This window comes from Rhinolophus sinicus, linkage group LG10 (genome assembly GCF_036562045.2).
Source record: "Rhinolophus sinicus isolate RSC01 linkage group LG10, ASM3656204v1, whole genome shotgun sequence".
In the NCBI taxonomy this organism is placed as follows: Eukaryota; Metazoa; Chordata; class Mammalia; order Chiroptera; family Rhinolophidae; genus Rhinolophus; species Rhinolophus sinicus.
Window position 1 is genome coordinate 35049204 of NC_133759.1, and position 14971 is coordinate 35064174.

At 36.1% G+C, this 14971-nt stretch overlaps 1 protein-coding gene across 6 annotated transcripts in view; it reads left to right on the plus strand.

Annotated features, from left to right (window-relative positions):
• The window catches only part of PPP2R3A (protein phosphatase 2 regulatory subunit B''alpha), a 142018-nt gene that overhangs the window by 34653 nt on the left and 92394 nt on the right, over positions 1-14971 (plus strand). Inside the window, exon 1 of one of the 6 annotated variants that reach the window (XM_019748005.2) lies at positions 12992-13440. The exons of the other annotated variants lie outside the window; for them this stretch is intronic. Coding sequence (XP_019603564.2) covers positions 13309-13440 — 132 coding nt within the window. The 5' untranslated portion in view covers positions 12992-13308. Of the gene's footprint in view, positions 1-12991; positions 13441-14971 lie in introns of those variants that run through there. 6 annotated transcript variants of the gene reach the window in all.

Below are 14971 nucleotides of genomic sequence, written 5' to 3' on the forward strand. Positions count from 1 at the left end.
ACTGATGAAGGGGAAGGTAGAGGTAGTGCTATAACTGCCTTGCCCTACATGTGACACACTTCCCTTCTCACATGCCAGTGATTTCAACCTAAAAGCTAAGAAACATGGAGAAGAACATCACATAGAACATTTGGTGAGCGCTGTCTCTACCACATGAATGTGCCATACATGTTAAAATGTATGAATTCAGACATAAAGCCAAATCAGCAAAGCAAGTTGTAAAGTAATGATATGAATTATTTAGCGATATGTACATTTGTACAGAAAGTATGAAGGAGTATATGGATATACCAAGTACAGTGTTCAGAACAATGATTAATCTCTGAGGGAAGGAAGAGAGATCAAACTGAGGAAGGGTACACAGGGGGCCTCAGCAGTATTAACTCTATTTCTGTTTCATAATCTGGTGGATCATAGTATTTTGTCATATTTTTATGCCTTGTAGATCTTTAATATAGTAAATTTTTAAAAGATGAGTTGAATATTAGATATGGCATATATGTGGCCAAGTTAAAAAATAATTACCTATTATTTTAGCGTTCTCATTACAATTTTTATTTGAATAGGGAAAAATATATATTGTGATCAGATGAATGATTTTTACCTCATATTTGTTTTGTGGCTGTTGTTCTGTGCACATTTTTAGTTACCAGTGACACTAAAGTTTAAAACAATACATACTTAAGGTTATTAAATGATGATTTGGATCTGATTATCCTCAAACTTGCACTGAGCTTTTCTGTGAAAACTTCGTGTCTCATTTGTTGGTTCACAAATGGTAGTGTCTTTAGTTAACTTGGGTAAATGCTGGGGGGAGAAACTGTGGAAATTAACTTCAAAACTAAGAAAAAATCTTTTCATATACACAGACAATACTGATGTGCTTAATAGTTTATAAAGAAAAGAAAATACATATATAGCAACCTCAAAGTGATAACATATTAAGAGCTAGCAGTTCTTGTGAGCTAACGCATGCTAAGACATTTAGATGTATTGTCTCACTATTTTCCTCACAATATCCTGTCTGCCCATTAAAAAGAAATGTCCACCTTCTCTGATAACCTATTCCAACATCTCACAACCATTATAACCAGAAACTCTAACCGTCATACAGTGTTTTGAATTTTGTTTAACCCTCTTCCTTCATTATCTTCTGTGAAAAAAGGAGACAAAATGCTTCTAAAAGAGATGGACTGTAGAAAGTAGAAAATGTGAATTGAAGCCAAGAATAAGTTTTGTGCAATACCTTTCCTGTGCTCCTGGCTGATACCTTGTGAGTGGGTCCCCCGTGACACCCCCAGTCCAAGTACAGCCACCTAAATAGTCACCCTGGGCTCTACATGAGCTTCCCAGTTTATTGACAAGTATGCACTGAGATCAAAATCTTATGAAAAGATTCTCCCATCAGTCTTTTAAATAAGTTCCAATATCATAGGATAGAATAAAATTTGGTAAGATTTCCTCTTGATGAAAGTGGAAAAAGTAATTCATGAAAAGCTAATTTAAAGAGGCAAAAATAATATAAAAACAAATAATACAAAAAATATACAATTCAGGATAATGAAAGAAAACAAAACCATTCTTCCTTGACTCAGTTGCCTCCTTACTTGTTGTTGTTATTGTTACCATCTTTCTTGTTATGATATGTTTTAAACCAGGAGTTGACAAATGTTTAAAGGGCCAGGTAGTTAAGTATTTCAGGCTTTGCAGGTCGCAAGGTCTCTGTCACATAGTCGTCTTTGTCTTTTTTTCAGAAATAATTATTGAATCATATAAAGCCATTCGTAGCCCCAAGCCTGACAAAAACAGGCAGTGGGACAGATTTGACCCACAGACTAGTTTTGTCAACCCCTGTTTTAAGCAAATAGAAAAGTGTGGTGAATGATAGAAAGAGCACTCTTTTACCCTCCACTTAGCTTTGTCGAATCTTAATATTTTGTCATATTTGCTTCAGATCTTTGCTTTCTTTAATATTTTCATTGTCATCATCGTTTCAAAAATTCATCTCAGATACAGTTGAAGTCCCTAGAACTCTCCTCCCTAGTATCCTCTCCCCTTTTCAGAACTAAACCCCGCCCTGAAGTTGGTGTTTATCCCCTCCTGAAAGTTTCCATATAGTCTTATTTGTCATGTTTTTATTCTTATATAGAATGAACAGAAAGGAAGTAGTAGGAAATAAAATCGGAGAGATGGGTTGGGGCCAACTTATGAATGCCCTTGTATGCTACACAAAAGAGTTTGTTCTAGGGGAATGGGGAACTAAAAGCTTTTAAGCAGAGGAGTCTCATACAGTGTAATATTTTTTTTTTTAAGAATAATACATTTTAAATTAAGGCTTTTCAAAAACATTTTGGACAGTCAAAATCTTGCCAATTTTTCAAAAAATTTTGATTAAAATATTTACATAATAGGGCATGTAGGAAGTGCTTTTATGTGACACTGATGATTATCTCTGAAAATAAATATTGACTTGACAATATTATGTCATTAATATTTTAATATGTGTTTCAAAATAGTTTTAAAGAGTGAACAGTATTTGTTGTCCAGATGTTTGTTGTCCAGAATACAACTCAAACCTGTTATTGGGAGAGGGAGTCAAATACAAAATTTGACCAGGACAATATTGAGAGGTTGATAAAGAGGATATTGGTCTAGATCAGAGATTAGCAATCTGCGGCCCATAGGCCAAATCTGACCTGCCTCCTGTGTTTGTAAATACAGTTAACCCTTTAACCTCACGGGTTGAGCTGTGTTGGTCCACTTATGCAAGGATTTTTTTACAATAAATATATTGGAAAATTTTTTGGAGATTTGCGACAATTTGAAAAAATTCACAGATGAACTGCATAGCCTAGAAATACCGAAAAAATAAGAAAAAGTTAGGTATGTCATGAATACATAAAATATATGTAGATACTAATCTATTATATCATTTACTACTATGAAATGTGCACAAATCTATTATAAAAAGTTAAAATTTATTAAAACACACGCAAACACAGACCGTACATGGTGACATTCGCAGTCTAGAGAAATGTAAACAAATGTAACGATGCAGTATTAAATCATAACTGCATAAAATTAACTGTAGTACATATTATATGACTGTAATAATTTTGTAGCCGCCTCTTGTTATCGCAGTGAGCTCAAATGTAGCAAGTGCCTGCTTAAAACACCCGTATGATACTAATTCCCATGTGTAATACTAATTTCCGCATGAGTAGTTCATCTCTCCAGTAAATTGTATATTGCAGTAAGAAATGGTCTCTCACAATTCTCGCATATTTTTCATCATGTTCAGTGCAATACTGTACCTTGAATAACCCATGGGACCCATACAAAGTACCACTAGTAATGCTGGAAGAGCTCCCAAGAAGCAGAGAAAAGTCATGATGTTACAAAAAAGTTGAATTGCTTGATATGTACTGTAGATTGAGATCTACAGCTGTGGTGGCCCATCATTTCAAGATAAATGAATCTAGCGTAAGGGTCACTGTAAAGAAAGAAAAGGAAATTCGTGAAGTTGCTGCAGCTATACCAACAGGAGTGGAAACCTTGCACTTTTTGTGAAATACCTTTTTATGTCATATTGAAAATGCAGCTGTAATGTGGGTGCAGGATTGCTATAAGAAAGGCATACCTATAGACTAATATTATTAGAGAAAAATTGATGTCATTATATGACAACATAAAGCAAAAGTAAGGTGAAGGATCTAAAGCTGGAGAACTTAATTAATGCCAGCAAAGGATGGTGTGATAATTTTAAAAAGCAGTTTGGCTTAAAAATGTCCAGATAACAGGAGAAGCAACTCCTGCCAACCAAGAGACAGCAGACACGTTACCAGGTTCCATTAAGAAAATCGTTGAGGATGGAACGCCGAAAGAAAAGATGAAATAGTACCATTTGCAACAACATAGATGGATCTTAAGATTGTTATGCTGTGCGAAGTAAGTCAGAAAAAGTCAAGAACCATATGATTTCACTGATATATGGTATAATAAAACTGAAAACAACGAAAGAACAAGACAAACAAATGAAGAAACAAAAACTCATACACAGACAATAGTTCAGTGGTTACCAGAGGGTAAGGAGGAGGGGGAGGTAAATGAGAGTAAATGGGATCAAATATATGGTGATGGAAAGAAAACTGACTGGGTGGTGAACACACAATGTGATATATAGATGACGTATTACAGATTGTACACCTAAAATCTATGTAACTTGACTAACAATTGTCACCCCAATAAACTTCAATTGAAAAAAAAAGAAAGAAAATCTTTAAGGAGAAAAAATATCTGCCTGAATAGATTTTTAATGAAGACGAAAGTGCCCTCTTCTGGGAGGAAAAAAAATACCACAAAGGACATTTACCAGTAAAGAAGAGGAGCGAGCACCAGGATTTAAGGCCAGAATGTACAGACTACTCTGTTGTTTTGTGCAAATGCATTCGGGCTTATGATGAACTGCCCTTATCTGTAAAGCTGCTGACCTCCGAATCTTGAAGGGAAAAGGTAAACACCAGCTGCCAGTCTTTTGTACAAGAAGGTTTGGACAATGAGAACCCTTTTTCTAGATTGGTTCCATTGATGCTTTGTCCCTGCAGTCAGAAGTACTTTGCCAGTAGACTGCCTTTTAAAGTTCTTTTGATTTGGGACAATGCCCCTGGTCACCCAGAACCCCAGGAGTGCAGCACCAAAGGCGTTGAAGTGGTCTCCTTGCCCCCAAACACAATGTCTTTAAGTCAGCCTCTAGATCGGGGTGATAAGGACCCTTAGGCTCATCACACAGGGTACTCTATGGCAACGATTGTCAGTGCTCTGGGAAGAGAACCCCAACAGAGCAAACATCATGAGAGCCTAGAAGGCTTACACCATCGAAAATGCCATCATTGTTACAGAAAAGTCTGTGAAAGCCATTAAGCCCCAAACAGTACGTTCCTGCTGTAGAAATCCTGCCCAGATGTGCATGACTTCACAGGATTGACAACAGAGCCCATCAGGGAAATCATGAATGAGATTGTGAATAGGACAAAAAAGGTGGGGCGTGAAGGGTTTCAAGATACAGGTATTGGAGACAGTCAAGAGTTAATAGACACTACACTAGAAGCATTAACAGCAGACCGCTTGATAGAGGTGAGTGCTTCTGAACCAGTGCCAGAAGATGAAGAAGAAGATGTGGAAGAAATAGTGCCAGAAAACACAGTGTCATTGACAATGTGGCAGAAGGGTTCCGATTATTCAAGACTTTTTTTGACTTCTTTTATGGACCGTTCTAGGATATGGGCACTGAATGGATATGGGCACTGAATGGATATGGGCATGGACCGTTCTATGATATGGGCACTGAATGGATATGGGCATGGACCGTTCTATGATATGGGCACTGAATGGATATGGGCATGGACCGTTCTATGATATGGGCACTGAAACGAAAGCAGATGTAGAAGAAGGGATGATACTGTTTGGAAACATTTTTAGAGAAATGAAAAAGCTAAAAAGTCAGACAAAATTATAATTTTGTAAAGTTACACCGAGCCTGCCCGTCCCCCCTCCACTTCCACCTCTTCTGCCTCTGCAACTCGAGAGCAAGCCCGACTTCTCAGCCTCTTCGACGTGAAGACGACAAGGATGAAAATCTTTATGGTGATCCATCTCCACTTAACGGGCAGTAAATAGTCATGTCATAAGGTTAATAACGTATTTGTTTTGTATGCATGGGATTTCATGTGAAAATCTAATAACTGTATGACGTATGAGACATTTTTGTGTCATCATCATTATCACCTAAGTATTCATCATGTAGAACATCGTGAGCAAGACTTGTGTGGAAGTAGATGGCCTGTCCTGACATTGGCATAAGTCAGTGATATTTAATAACAAAATGAATAATGTGTTAGTTTTCTTATTGTTTTGTAACTTTGCTTTCAAAGAATTACATTGCCATACAGTATGCTCCTCTTTCTCATAACTGAGTATCAGCCTACCATCACAGGTAAGTGGTTTCTCTAGAAATGTAACAATGTTTCTAATACTGTAATATGAATATGATTGTAATACTATATACCACAAACATTTTATAACGATTCATTCGTTAGTGTATAGGCTATACTACTGTGAAGCAATCGTAACGATTATACTAGGCTGCCATAAAGCAGTCATATTGCTGCTTCTTCGTTATCAATGCACAAATTGTTATACCTATAAATAAATATGAATTTGTTTTTTCACATTATCTTTTCGTTTTTGATGTCTAGTGTCAGTAATACCTATGACATCTACAGTGTTTTGTATCATGTAAACCAATATTGATGTAGGTACTAACAGACCATTACATAAACAGGTCATGTAAACTTACTGTATCGATAAATGTAGTACAGTACTGTAAATGTATTTTAAGATTTTCTTAATAACATTTTCTTTTCTCTAGCTTTATTGTAAGAATATGGTATATAATACATATAACTACAAAATATGTGTTAATCGACTATTTATGTTATCAGTAAGGCTTCTGGTCAACAGTAGGCTATTAGTTAAGTTTTTGGGGAGTCATAAATTAAATGGAGATTTTTCACTGGAGGGGGTTGGCACCCCTAACCCCAAAATTCTTCAAGGGTCAACTGTAGTTTTATTGGAACACAGCCACACCCATTCATTTATATATGACTTAGACTGCTTTTGTGCACCTTCTCAGTTTGAGTAGTTACAACAGAGAACTTAAAGTTCAAAATATTTACAGAAAAGGTTTGCTGACTCCTGGTCTCAATATTATTTTCTGGTAGATCAGCTAAACAGACTTTTGATAAAGTTCAATGTGGTATTTTGTTAAAGGCATTGGAAATCTTGGAAACATCACTAAATATCAATAGCAAAAACTGCCAATGGTCAGTGACAGTCAAACAGTGTACCAGTAGAAATAGAAATAGAAAAATAAATAAGCTCAAAGTTTCAAAATCCTTCTTCGAGTTCTGATCATGGGTTCTGATCTACATGGCTTTTGTCTCCTTTCTCCCCATTCACAACCTGTCTGACTTTCCCACTTAGGACAGCTTTCTTTTCATTCCATGTCTTGTTCTCCATCCTTTCTTCCTTTTTTTGTGCATGAACTTTATCACCGTGTCAAGTTATCTATACCTCTGGCTAGCAAATGAATGTTTAGTACATACTTTTTTTAACAAAGCCTCTAAGCGACAGGAAACAACCCTATAGGTTCTAGTATAGCTGAGGTGTGCAGAAAACCTGACAGTGAGTTGAACAAGCATAAGAGAACAGCTTGTGGAGAAGGAAAAGGGGGATGTGGCTGAGGTCTCAAAGGGTTTCATAATTACAAAGGAGTAAATTACTGAGGACATGTTTTGACATGGGAGATAATATAATTTTTTTAAAAACTATACTGCTTTGGTAATTCACATAATAATATCTTAATTCTATGTTTTATTACCACCAGCAGATGGTATTGCAGTCATTTTTATCTGTTTTTAGACTTATGAGGCAATAGCCTGTTAGCTGTTATTCACCAATTAAAATAATTAACCCTAGCCTCCCTTGAAAATTATTTTTACTTAATTTTAGTACAAACAAAGCCAAGGGAAAAAATTCCATTACTTCCTACCTCAATTGAAAAAATTGAAGGCAGGGCAAGAAGGTTAAGGTAAATAAGATTATTTTTTTAAGCCAATGCTATAATGTTTAAGTTTAGTGAAACCTCACAAATTTCAACTAATTAAGGGGGAAACCTGTCAGTATTACTAAAAAGTACAAATTAGAATTTTTATTAATTTCAAGATTAAACAGTAAAACTGTTGTCACAATATTTTGGCAAGTATGAATTTTAACTGGACCTATTTCAACAATGTGGTAAAGGTCATTTATACTTGTTAAAATATAATTAGACAATTTAAGTGATACAAACAAACTTTATTTAATACTTTATAAAGTGAACATTCTTCATTTGGAGAACTGTAAGATGGGGCAGAAGGCAAGAACCTTTTATAGGCTAAAGAATAAAGAACAAGGAAAAGACAAATAGAAAGTATCTGATTGGCTGGGACCAAAGTCAGCCTTATTAGTGGTGAGAAGGTCCAGAATTGGCCTGGCCTTGGGGATTGGCTGACTGAATAACTGCATTTCTGGCCAAGCAGAGCATTTGCAAGGACAAAATAGTTACGTTTCATTTTGCTGATGTGGTACCCTGGAAAGAGTGGCTCCATCTTGGGCTCAGAAATTGATTTCAACAGTTCCTACTTTTGCTTACTTATATATCCTCTTGACCATGGAAGAGGTTTGATCAAAAATGTCGGTCTTAGCATGACTTAGCATGACACCATTGCCTCTTCAGGTCTCATAAGAGATGATGCCAGGTTCCTATTCTTGGAGCTGGTTACATTTTTCTGTTCTCTTTTGTTAGTCCAGTCAGAAAGATACCATCTGGTTGCTGGTCAGTGGCTGCCCACATGCATTTAAAACTTTTGAGAGAATGCAGTATATTAGGGAGACAATAATAATTACTAGCAGCAAAATGACGTGCATGGCTTGGAGAGCATTCCTGAGCCAGGGTCCCGATGACACCAACCAGCAGGAATCAAGTCAAGAAATGACCCTGATAAGGGAGATGCTTTAAGCCATGGGCCTTTTGTATAAGTATTTTGTGTAACTCTGTCTCCACTTCCCTAAAAGTGTTTAGTCACCAAGCTTGTTTCAGAAAAACTGAGGCATTGGAAATCAGGAAGATGTTTGTAATGGACAGAACTACAAGATCACCAGCATTTTAGCAAATTAAACAATCGGTTGGAGGTTGGATTATCCTCCTTTGTAAAGGCCTGAGATATGTGAACAACGGCATTATCTTTTCCAGCCAGGACAACGGAATTAGGAAAAGAATGGTCAGAGAGGGGAGGAGGAATGGAAAGAAACATTCTTGATCCGCCGTCTTGGGAGGAAGCAGTCTACCTCAATGTCAGCTACTTCTCTTCCCAGTCAATTTGATTTTGAGGTTTCTGGCATTTGCACAGGACCAGATATCAGGTAGAGGAGCCTCTTCAGTTGTGAAGTACGCACCCAAGGTTTGACATTGGTGTCAGTGGTTAAGAGTACTCTGTAGGGTCTTTTCTGTGAATCTCACTTTTGCAAAAGCATCAGTGTAAACTAGTAGCTGTCCATAAATGATGAAAGACCTAAAAATGCCCACAGTTAAAGATCTGATGTAAGTTTGTTATAATGGAATTGACAAGGAAATTTGGTTATTGTCTGTGATACACCACATTTTAAGATAACTGGAATTATGACTGGTAACATACTAGGACATACCAGATTTTTAGGAATTTTATACAATTTCTAGAACACTTATATTAATGACATGCATCCACATAAAGTTTATCATCACTTATTTGATAGTTCTTCCCATGTAATTTAACATACCAAATAAACCTAATTAACATCTCTCTTTTACAAGGTGAGAGACAAATCCTTTGACATTTTCTAGAGACCTTCTGGGAAATCTCAAAGTTACTTTGAGGTAAAAAAAAAAATCCATTTCATGAGACGTTGAACAGCTAACCGTCATCTTAAGTTATCTTAAGTATCTTTCTTGCTGACAAATTCTGTAACAGATAACATAAATGTATTTGAGTTTTAGTAATTCCTCTAGCTCTTAACACCTAAAAATCTATGATGTTATAAAGATGTCCCATCACCTTTCCTGGCAAGAGGGGAGAACCCCATTAAGAGTATAGATCATTCTACCTTATTGCACGATGGAAATCTCTTGATTGTAGATTGTAGGCATTTTGAGGAGAGGGTGCTGTTTTGTTCATCATTGTACCGCCAGACCGTATTGTAGTACCTCCACATACTAGCTGTTTGTTTAAATTCTGAAAATTTATCCTTTCTCTTTAAGGAATACCTATACATCTCATTGTCTTTTCCCCATTATCTGTCTACTCTGAGCTTTTACTTGTTCAGTTGACCTTGACTGAAGATCACACAACCATACTGAGTAGTCTTGCATTAAATTCCTGACCACCAACCTCTGGTGGGCTTTAGTATTATCTGGCGGTCCTACTACATTTCCCTCGTCCCCTCACTTTACCACTCTCTAAATGACTTTTTCATACCCTCTTCTCTGTCCCCTAACATCTCCTCTTCCATCCTTGCCCTCAGCTAATGACCTTGATTCCTCTTTTACTCAGAAAGGTGAAGCAATCGGGAGCCTACAGCTACCCACCTAGCTGTATCAGTACTCGTACTCCCTTTCCTTCTATGACTGCACAGGCATGGTCTGGGCCCCTGTCTGAGGCCAACCCCTGCACTTGTGCTCTGGATCCCATCCTCTCCTTTCAACTCAGGGATTGACCCTTTTCTCTCCTGCAGCCATCAGTTTTTCCCCTTTACTAGACCATTCCATTAGCAGACAAACATTACACTTCTTCCATCTTTAAAACAAGACATCCAAAAGGCACTTTGGCATCCAAGAGGCACAGCTCCATCAGCTGTTACTATATTTGCAACATAATATTCACCAGAGTCCTTGCCCATCAATTTCAGCCCTCATTTGACATCTGTGAATTCATCCTTCGCCGCAAATTACTGAGAAATCTCACACACACACACACACACACACACCCGCACGGAAGACACTGGACAAGGTATTCTGTAGTACTAAAACCATATATTTGTTGACATTTAATGTGGCAATGTCAGTGGATCAGAAACACTCTATTCTTTCTAACTTCAGTTGTCTAACATATTTACAGACCCAAAATCAATTCTTATGGTCTATAATGAGTAATATTTAATTGAAAAAACCTTAAAGGAGAAAGGGAAGAAGAAAAGCAAAGTAAGAAGGACAGACTGTAGGAGCTAGAAATTCTAGAGATCCGAGAATTTTACCTAATAATTTTAGGCTCTTATTATCTCTGTCTGTCCCCTGGTCCTAGAAGAACATCTACCCTCAAGTATTAGGAACACAGAAAGGTGAAAATACTGGATTTGTTGGTTCTTTCTATTATTAGTCATGGAATGTGTTCCTGTCATTTGGAGGTAATTGAAGCAAGACACAAAAATGCTTATTAATCTCCTATTTTGCTGCAACCAGTGAAGTTAAGGCTTCAGGATTAAGCCGGAAGCAATGAAACTAGATACCACCACCTGGCCTTCTTCCCCCACTCCAGTGTTTCATTATTTAAGAATAAAATAACATTAATAATACAAAACAAGCTATTAATTAAACAATGAGAAAACACCAACTTAGAGCATAAAAAAGAAGGCTATCAAAGTTTAAGAGTAATTAATTAGCTTGTAATCAATTTCCTCTGAAAGATTATTTAAAATGGTATTTTAAAGTCTGTGATTCCAAGTTACTACCTTTTTAAACTACTCAAAGGCTTTTATAAATTGAGATGTAATTCACATAGTACAGAGTCACCCTTTTAAAGTGCACAGTTCAGTACGTTTTAGTATATTCAACAAGATGTGTAACCATCAGCAAGCACTATGTAATTCCAGAATGTTTTCATCACCCCCAAAAAACTCATATTCATTAGCAGTCACTTCTCCTAGCCCCTGGCAACCACTAATCTACTTCCTCATGAAGGGAATGAAAAGTCACCCCCATGAAGCAGCTGGTTGATATTAGAAAGAAGAGTGGGGAATACAGTTTAAGGTATGCTTTAGTTAGAAAAGCAGCAAATCATAAGCCTAAAGACTGGCATTTATAACAAACTCTTTGATGTTCTAATGTGGAGGTCAGTAAGGAAAACAGTATTCTAGGCAAGAGTGTAGTAAGAAAAAAGATGGGAAAGCTACCTCCTCAGAGTTAACGTGTAAGCCCAGTGTGAGAAAATTGGGAGGCAAAGGAAGGGCCCAGGTTGAAACATTAACCAGTGGTTTCATTGTAATCCTCTTTTAACCATAGTATATATTGAAAGCTTTCAGGTAAGATTTTATATGAGTGGAGAATTCCACAGCTTAAAAAAGAAAAAAAAAATGAAAACCACAGGTTTAAACATATAAGCCCAATGCACACATTATAAAGTGTTGTCAGAATGTCTTGAAATGAAATCAAGGAAAAAGCTGACTTAAGTTATGGAAAACCAAAGAATTTGATTCTCACTAAAGACAAAAGTTCAATAGAAGAGAATTATAAAATGTTTTTGGTTTGGGGATTTATTTGGTAATGATATTTGGTTTATATTTTTAGAAGTAGAAAATAAATATTGGTTGAACAATGTGATTGACTGAAAATAAATATTGAAGTCTATTAAACATGAGAGAGTACTTGTAAATAATTATATGACAGAAGTTTAATATATGATAAAATAATAGAATATTTTAAAAATCTGAGATGATTTGTTTAAAGCTCCTTGAAGAAAAAAAAAAGTCTCACAAATTAAAGGTGTATTATGTCATTGCTATTTCATCAGCTTTTGTACCTTTATTGTAGACAAATTGCATTTACTTACATGTGTCTGAAGCTGTTTTCTTAGTGCATTGTTCCACTTTCTTAACACTTTGACAATAAATTATCAAATTTATCCAGATCTAAAAGAATCACTTCCAAAAAGTATTTTCGATGACTAAGAAAGCCTTCTGCAAACAAGCAGAAAGGATTTGATTTTAAATCTGAGACCTACAAATCTCTTTGTATGTTACCATTTGAGGACGAAAATTTGTTTTTCTCCATATTTTGACTGGATATATTTAGAGGGTTTTGGACATTTGCTTCCCTTCAAATAAGAAATTAAAAACTATTCTGAAAATAATAGTTTCAAGTTTGAAGGGCAGCTTGTTCTTTTTTCATAAAAAAGAAATAGCAAAATAAAAAACACTCTACATGCTCTTTTTCTTCTAGTTTGAGGAGAAACTTTTATGTGGATCGACACCTCACATACTCTGAGTTTAAGAAGTTAGCATTATCTGAGAAGTCGCTATTTTTAGGCCCACTGTAATGTTTCTAACTTTGGTGCTCAGAGTAGTGGGTGCTTCCCTTCCCAGAAGCCTCTGTATTCTCAACATGTGCAGGTCAATTTGACATAAAGCTACCTACAAGGAGCAGCAGGCCCATAGCAGGCCGTGTTTCTAAATTGAAAAGTATGAGCAGGTATTGGGAGCCACAGGCTGTATTTGGGAACCAGCTGCATGTCAGTACAAGCATGGATTGTGATCTCTGGAGGCTGGGAGAGCACAATGCCTGAACTTAATTTCTTTGGGAGATAAGAAGAAAAAAACCTTTCTGCTTGACGAGATTGACAACTTATTAAATCTGTCTTCAGAAGTGTGCTGGACAGTTGCTAAGTAAACATCCACTTTTCAAAGATGATGATCAAGGAAACATCTCTACGAAGGGACCCGGATTTAAGGGGAGAGTTAGCTTTCCTGGCAAGGGGCTGTGATTTTGTTCTCCCGTCACGGTTTAAGAAGCGGCTGAAGTCATTTCAGCAGACACAGGTTTGAAACTTGGGTGTTTCTTTTAAAATATTTGTATTACTAATAAAACCACCCAGTGAGCTAACTTACAAATAATTTTACAGTTCACTTGATGTTAGATCAAGGAATTAATCTATGTCCTCTATTCAAGCTATTTGCAGAAAGCTATTTGTACAGAGATTCCAACAGGTTTAAAAATAGACCTTCTGGACCTGAAGTACAGTACTCACATTTTGCGCACATTTTGCAGAGAGGGAATCCAGTTTTAGAGACTATAAATAACAAATATTTTACAATTTAGTGGGGGAAATACTCAAATTTTTAATAGAAATACCTTTGAGAAACTAGAATTTCTATGTTAAAAGTCTTCTTTGCACTTTGAATCAATAAGCTATGTATTAACATACATCTGTAATGAATGTTTTTGTAAAGTATTGATTCTATTGATCTTTTTTTGAAGGGGGAACTAATGTTATATGTATAGTCAATAGTGTGTGTGTAATATAATGTATGCATGTAATGAAGGATGGCAATTACCTTGTCCTTCCTCAGCAAGCTGTGAGATTGAGTCATTTCTGCCTGCAACGACTACTGTGAAGAGTCCATGCTAACTTGCTTATACCATTAAGGCCAGTGTCTCACCAAACAAGTTGCCTAACACTGACTACAGTACAAATCAAGAGCCATGCAAATAACGGCCATCCAGAATCCAGCAAGAAACTAGAGTTTCATAGTTATTCTGACCCGGAGTAATTTCAGATTATTTGGTTGAACTATATGAAGTTGCTTTTTCAAATATTAGAAATACTACAATGACAATAATATAAGAATACTACTCAGAATGAATATCTAAATGATGCTGTGTTTGTAGGGGAGGACGGAAATGGAGGATTGAGATATTTTACCCACCTAATTCTATTTTAGTGCTGTTCCTAGATTTGAATGGAACAGTTTTATTCAAAGGGAACAGATGCTAAATTTGCCAATAAATCTGGCAAAATTTCTTTTACTATATTTTATAATGTTTGTAAAGAGTCAGTTTTATTAATATTTAAACTATGTGTCTCGTTGAATTCAGTGGAAGATAAATTGATACACCTGAAAGTTCAAAATAAACGCATTCTTTTTATTTTCTCTTTTAAATATTAATAATAGTTTTTATTAAATATGAAGTCAGCCAATGAATTAATAAATACTTGCCTACCAGTGAATTGCTTTATGTTAAGTGCACAAAGGAAAGCAAAGTAGACTATTATATAATCAAATATTTTTCCATTCAAGTAAAAACTTTGACAGATAACCATGGGTTATCCTGAATGTCACTTATTTCTGTCAAAGTGAAAGTGTAGAGTTAACATAAAGGCCTTGCTCTAAACCTTCTCCACTAGCATGTGTTCCCTAGACTATTGGGTTTCATCCCCACTGGCACCAGTGGTCTTAATCCTATGGGTATAACTAACTGCCCTGGGTGTCACACCATAGGAAACATTTTGGGGAAACAAAAAAAGAATTTTGATGGTTGTGTACTTGTAGTCTCACAAATCTAGTTCAG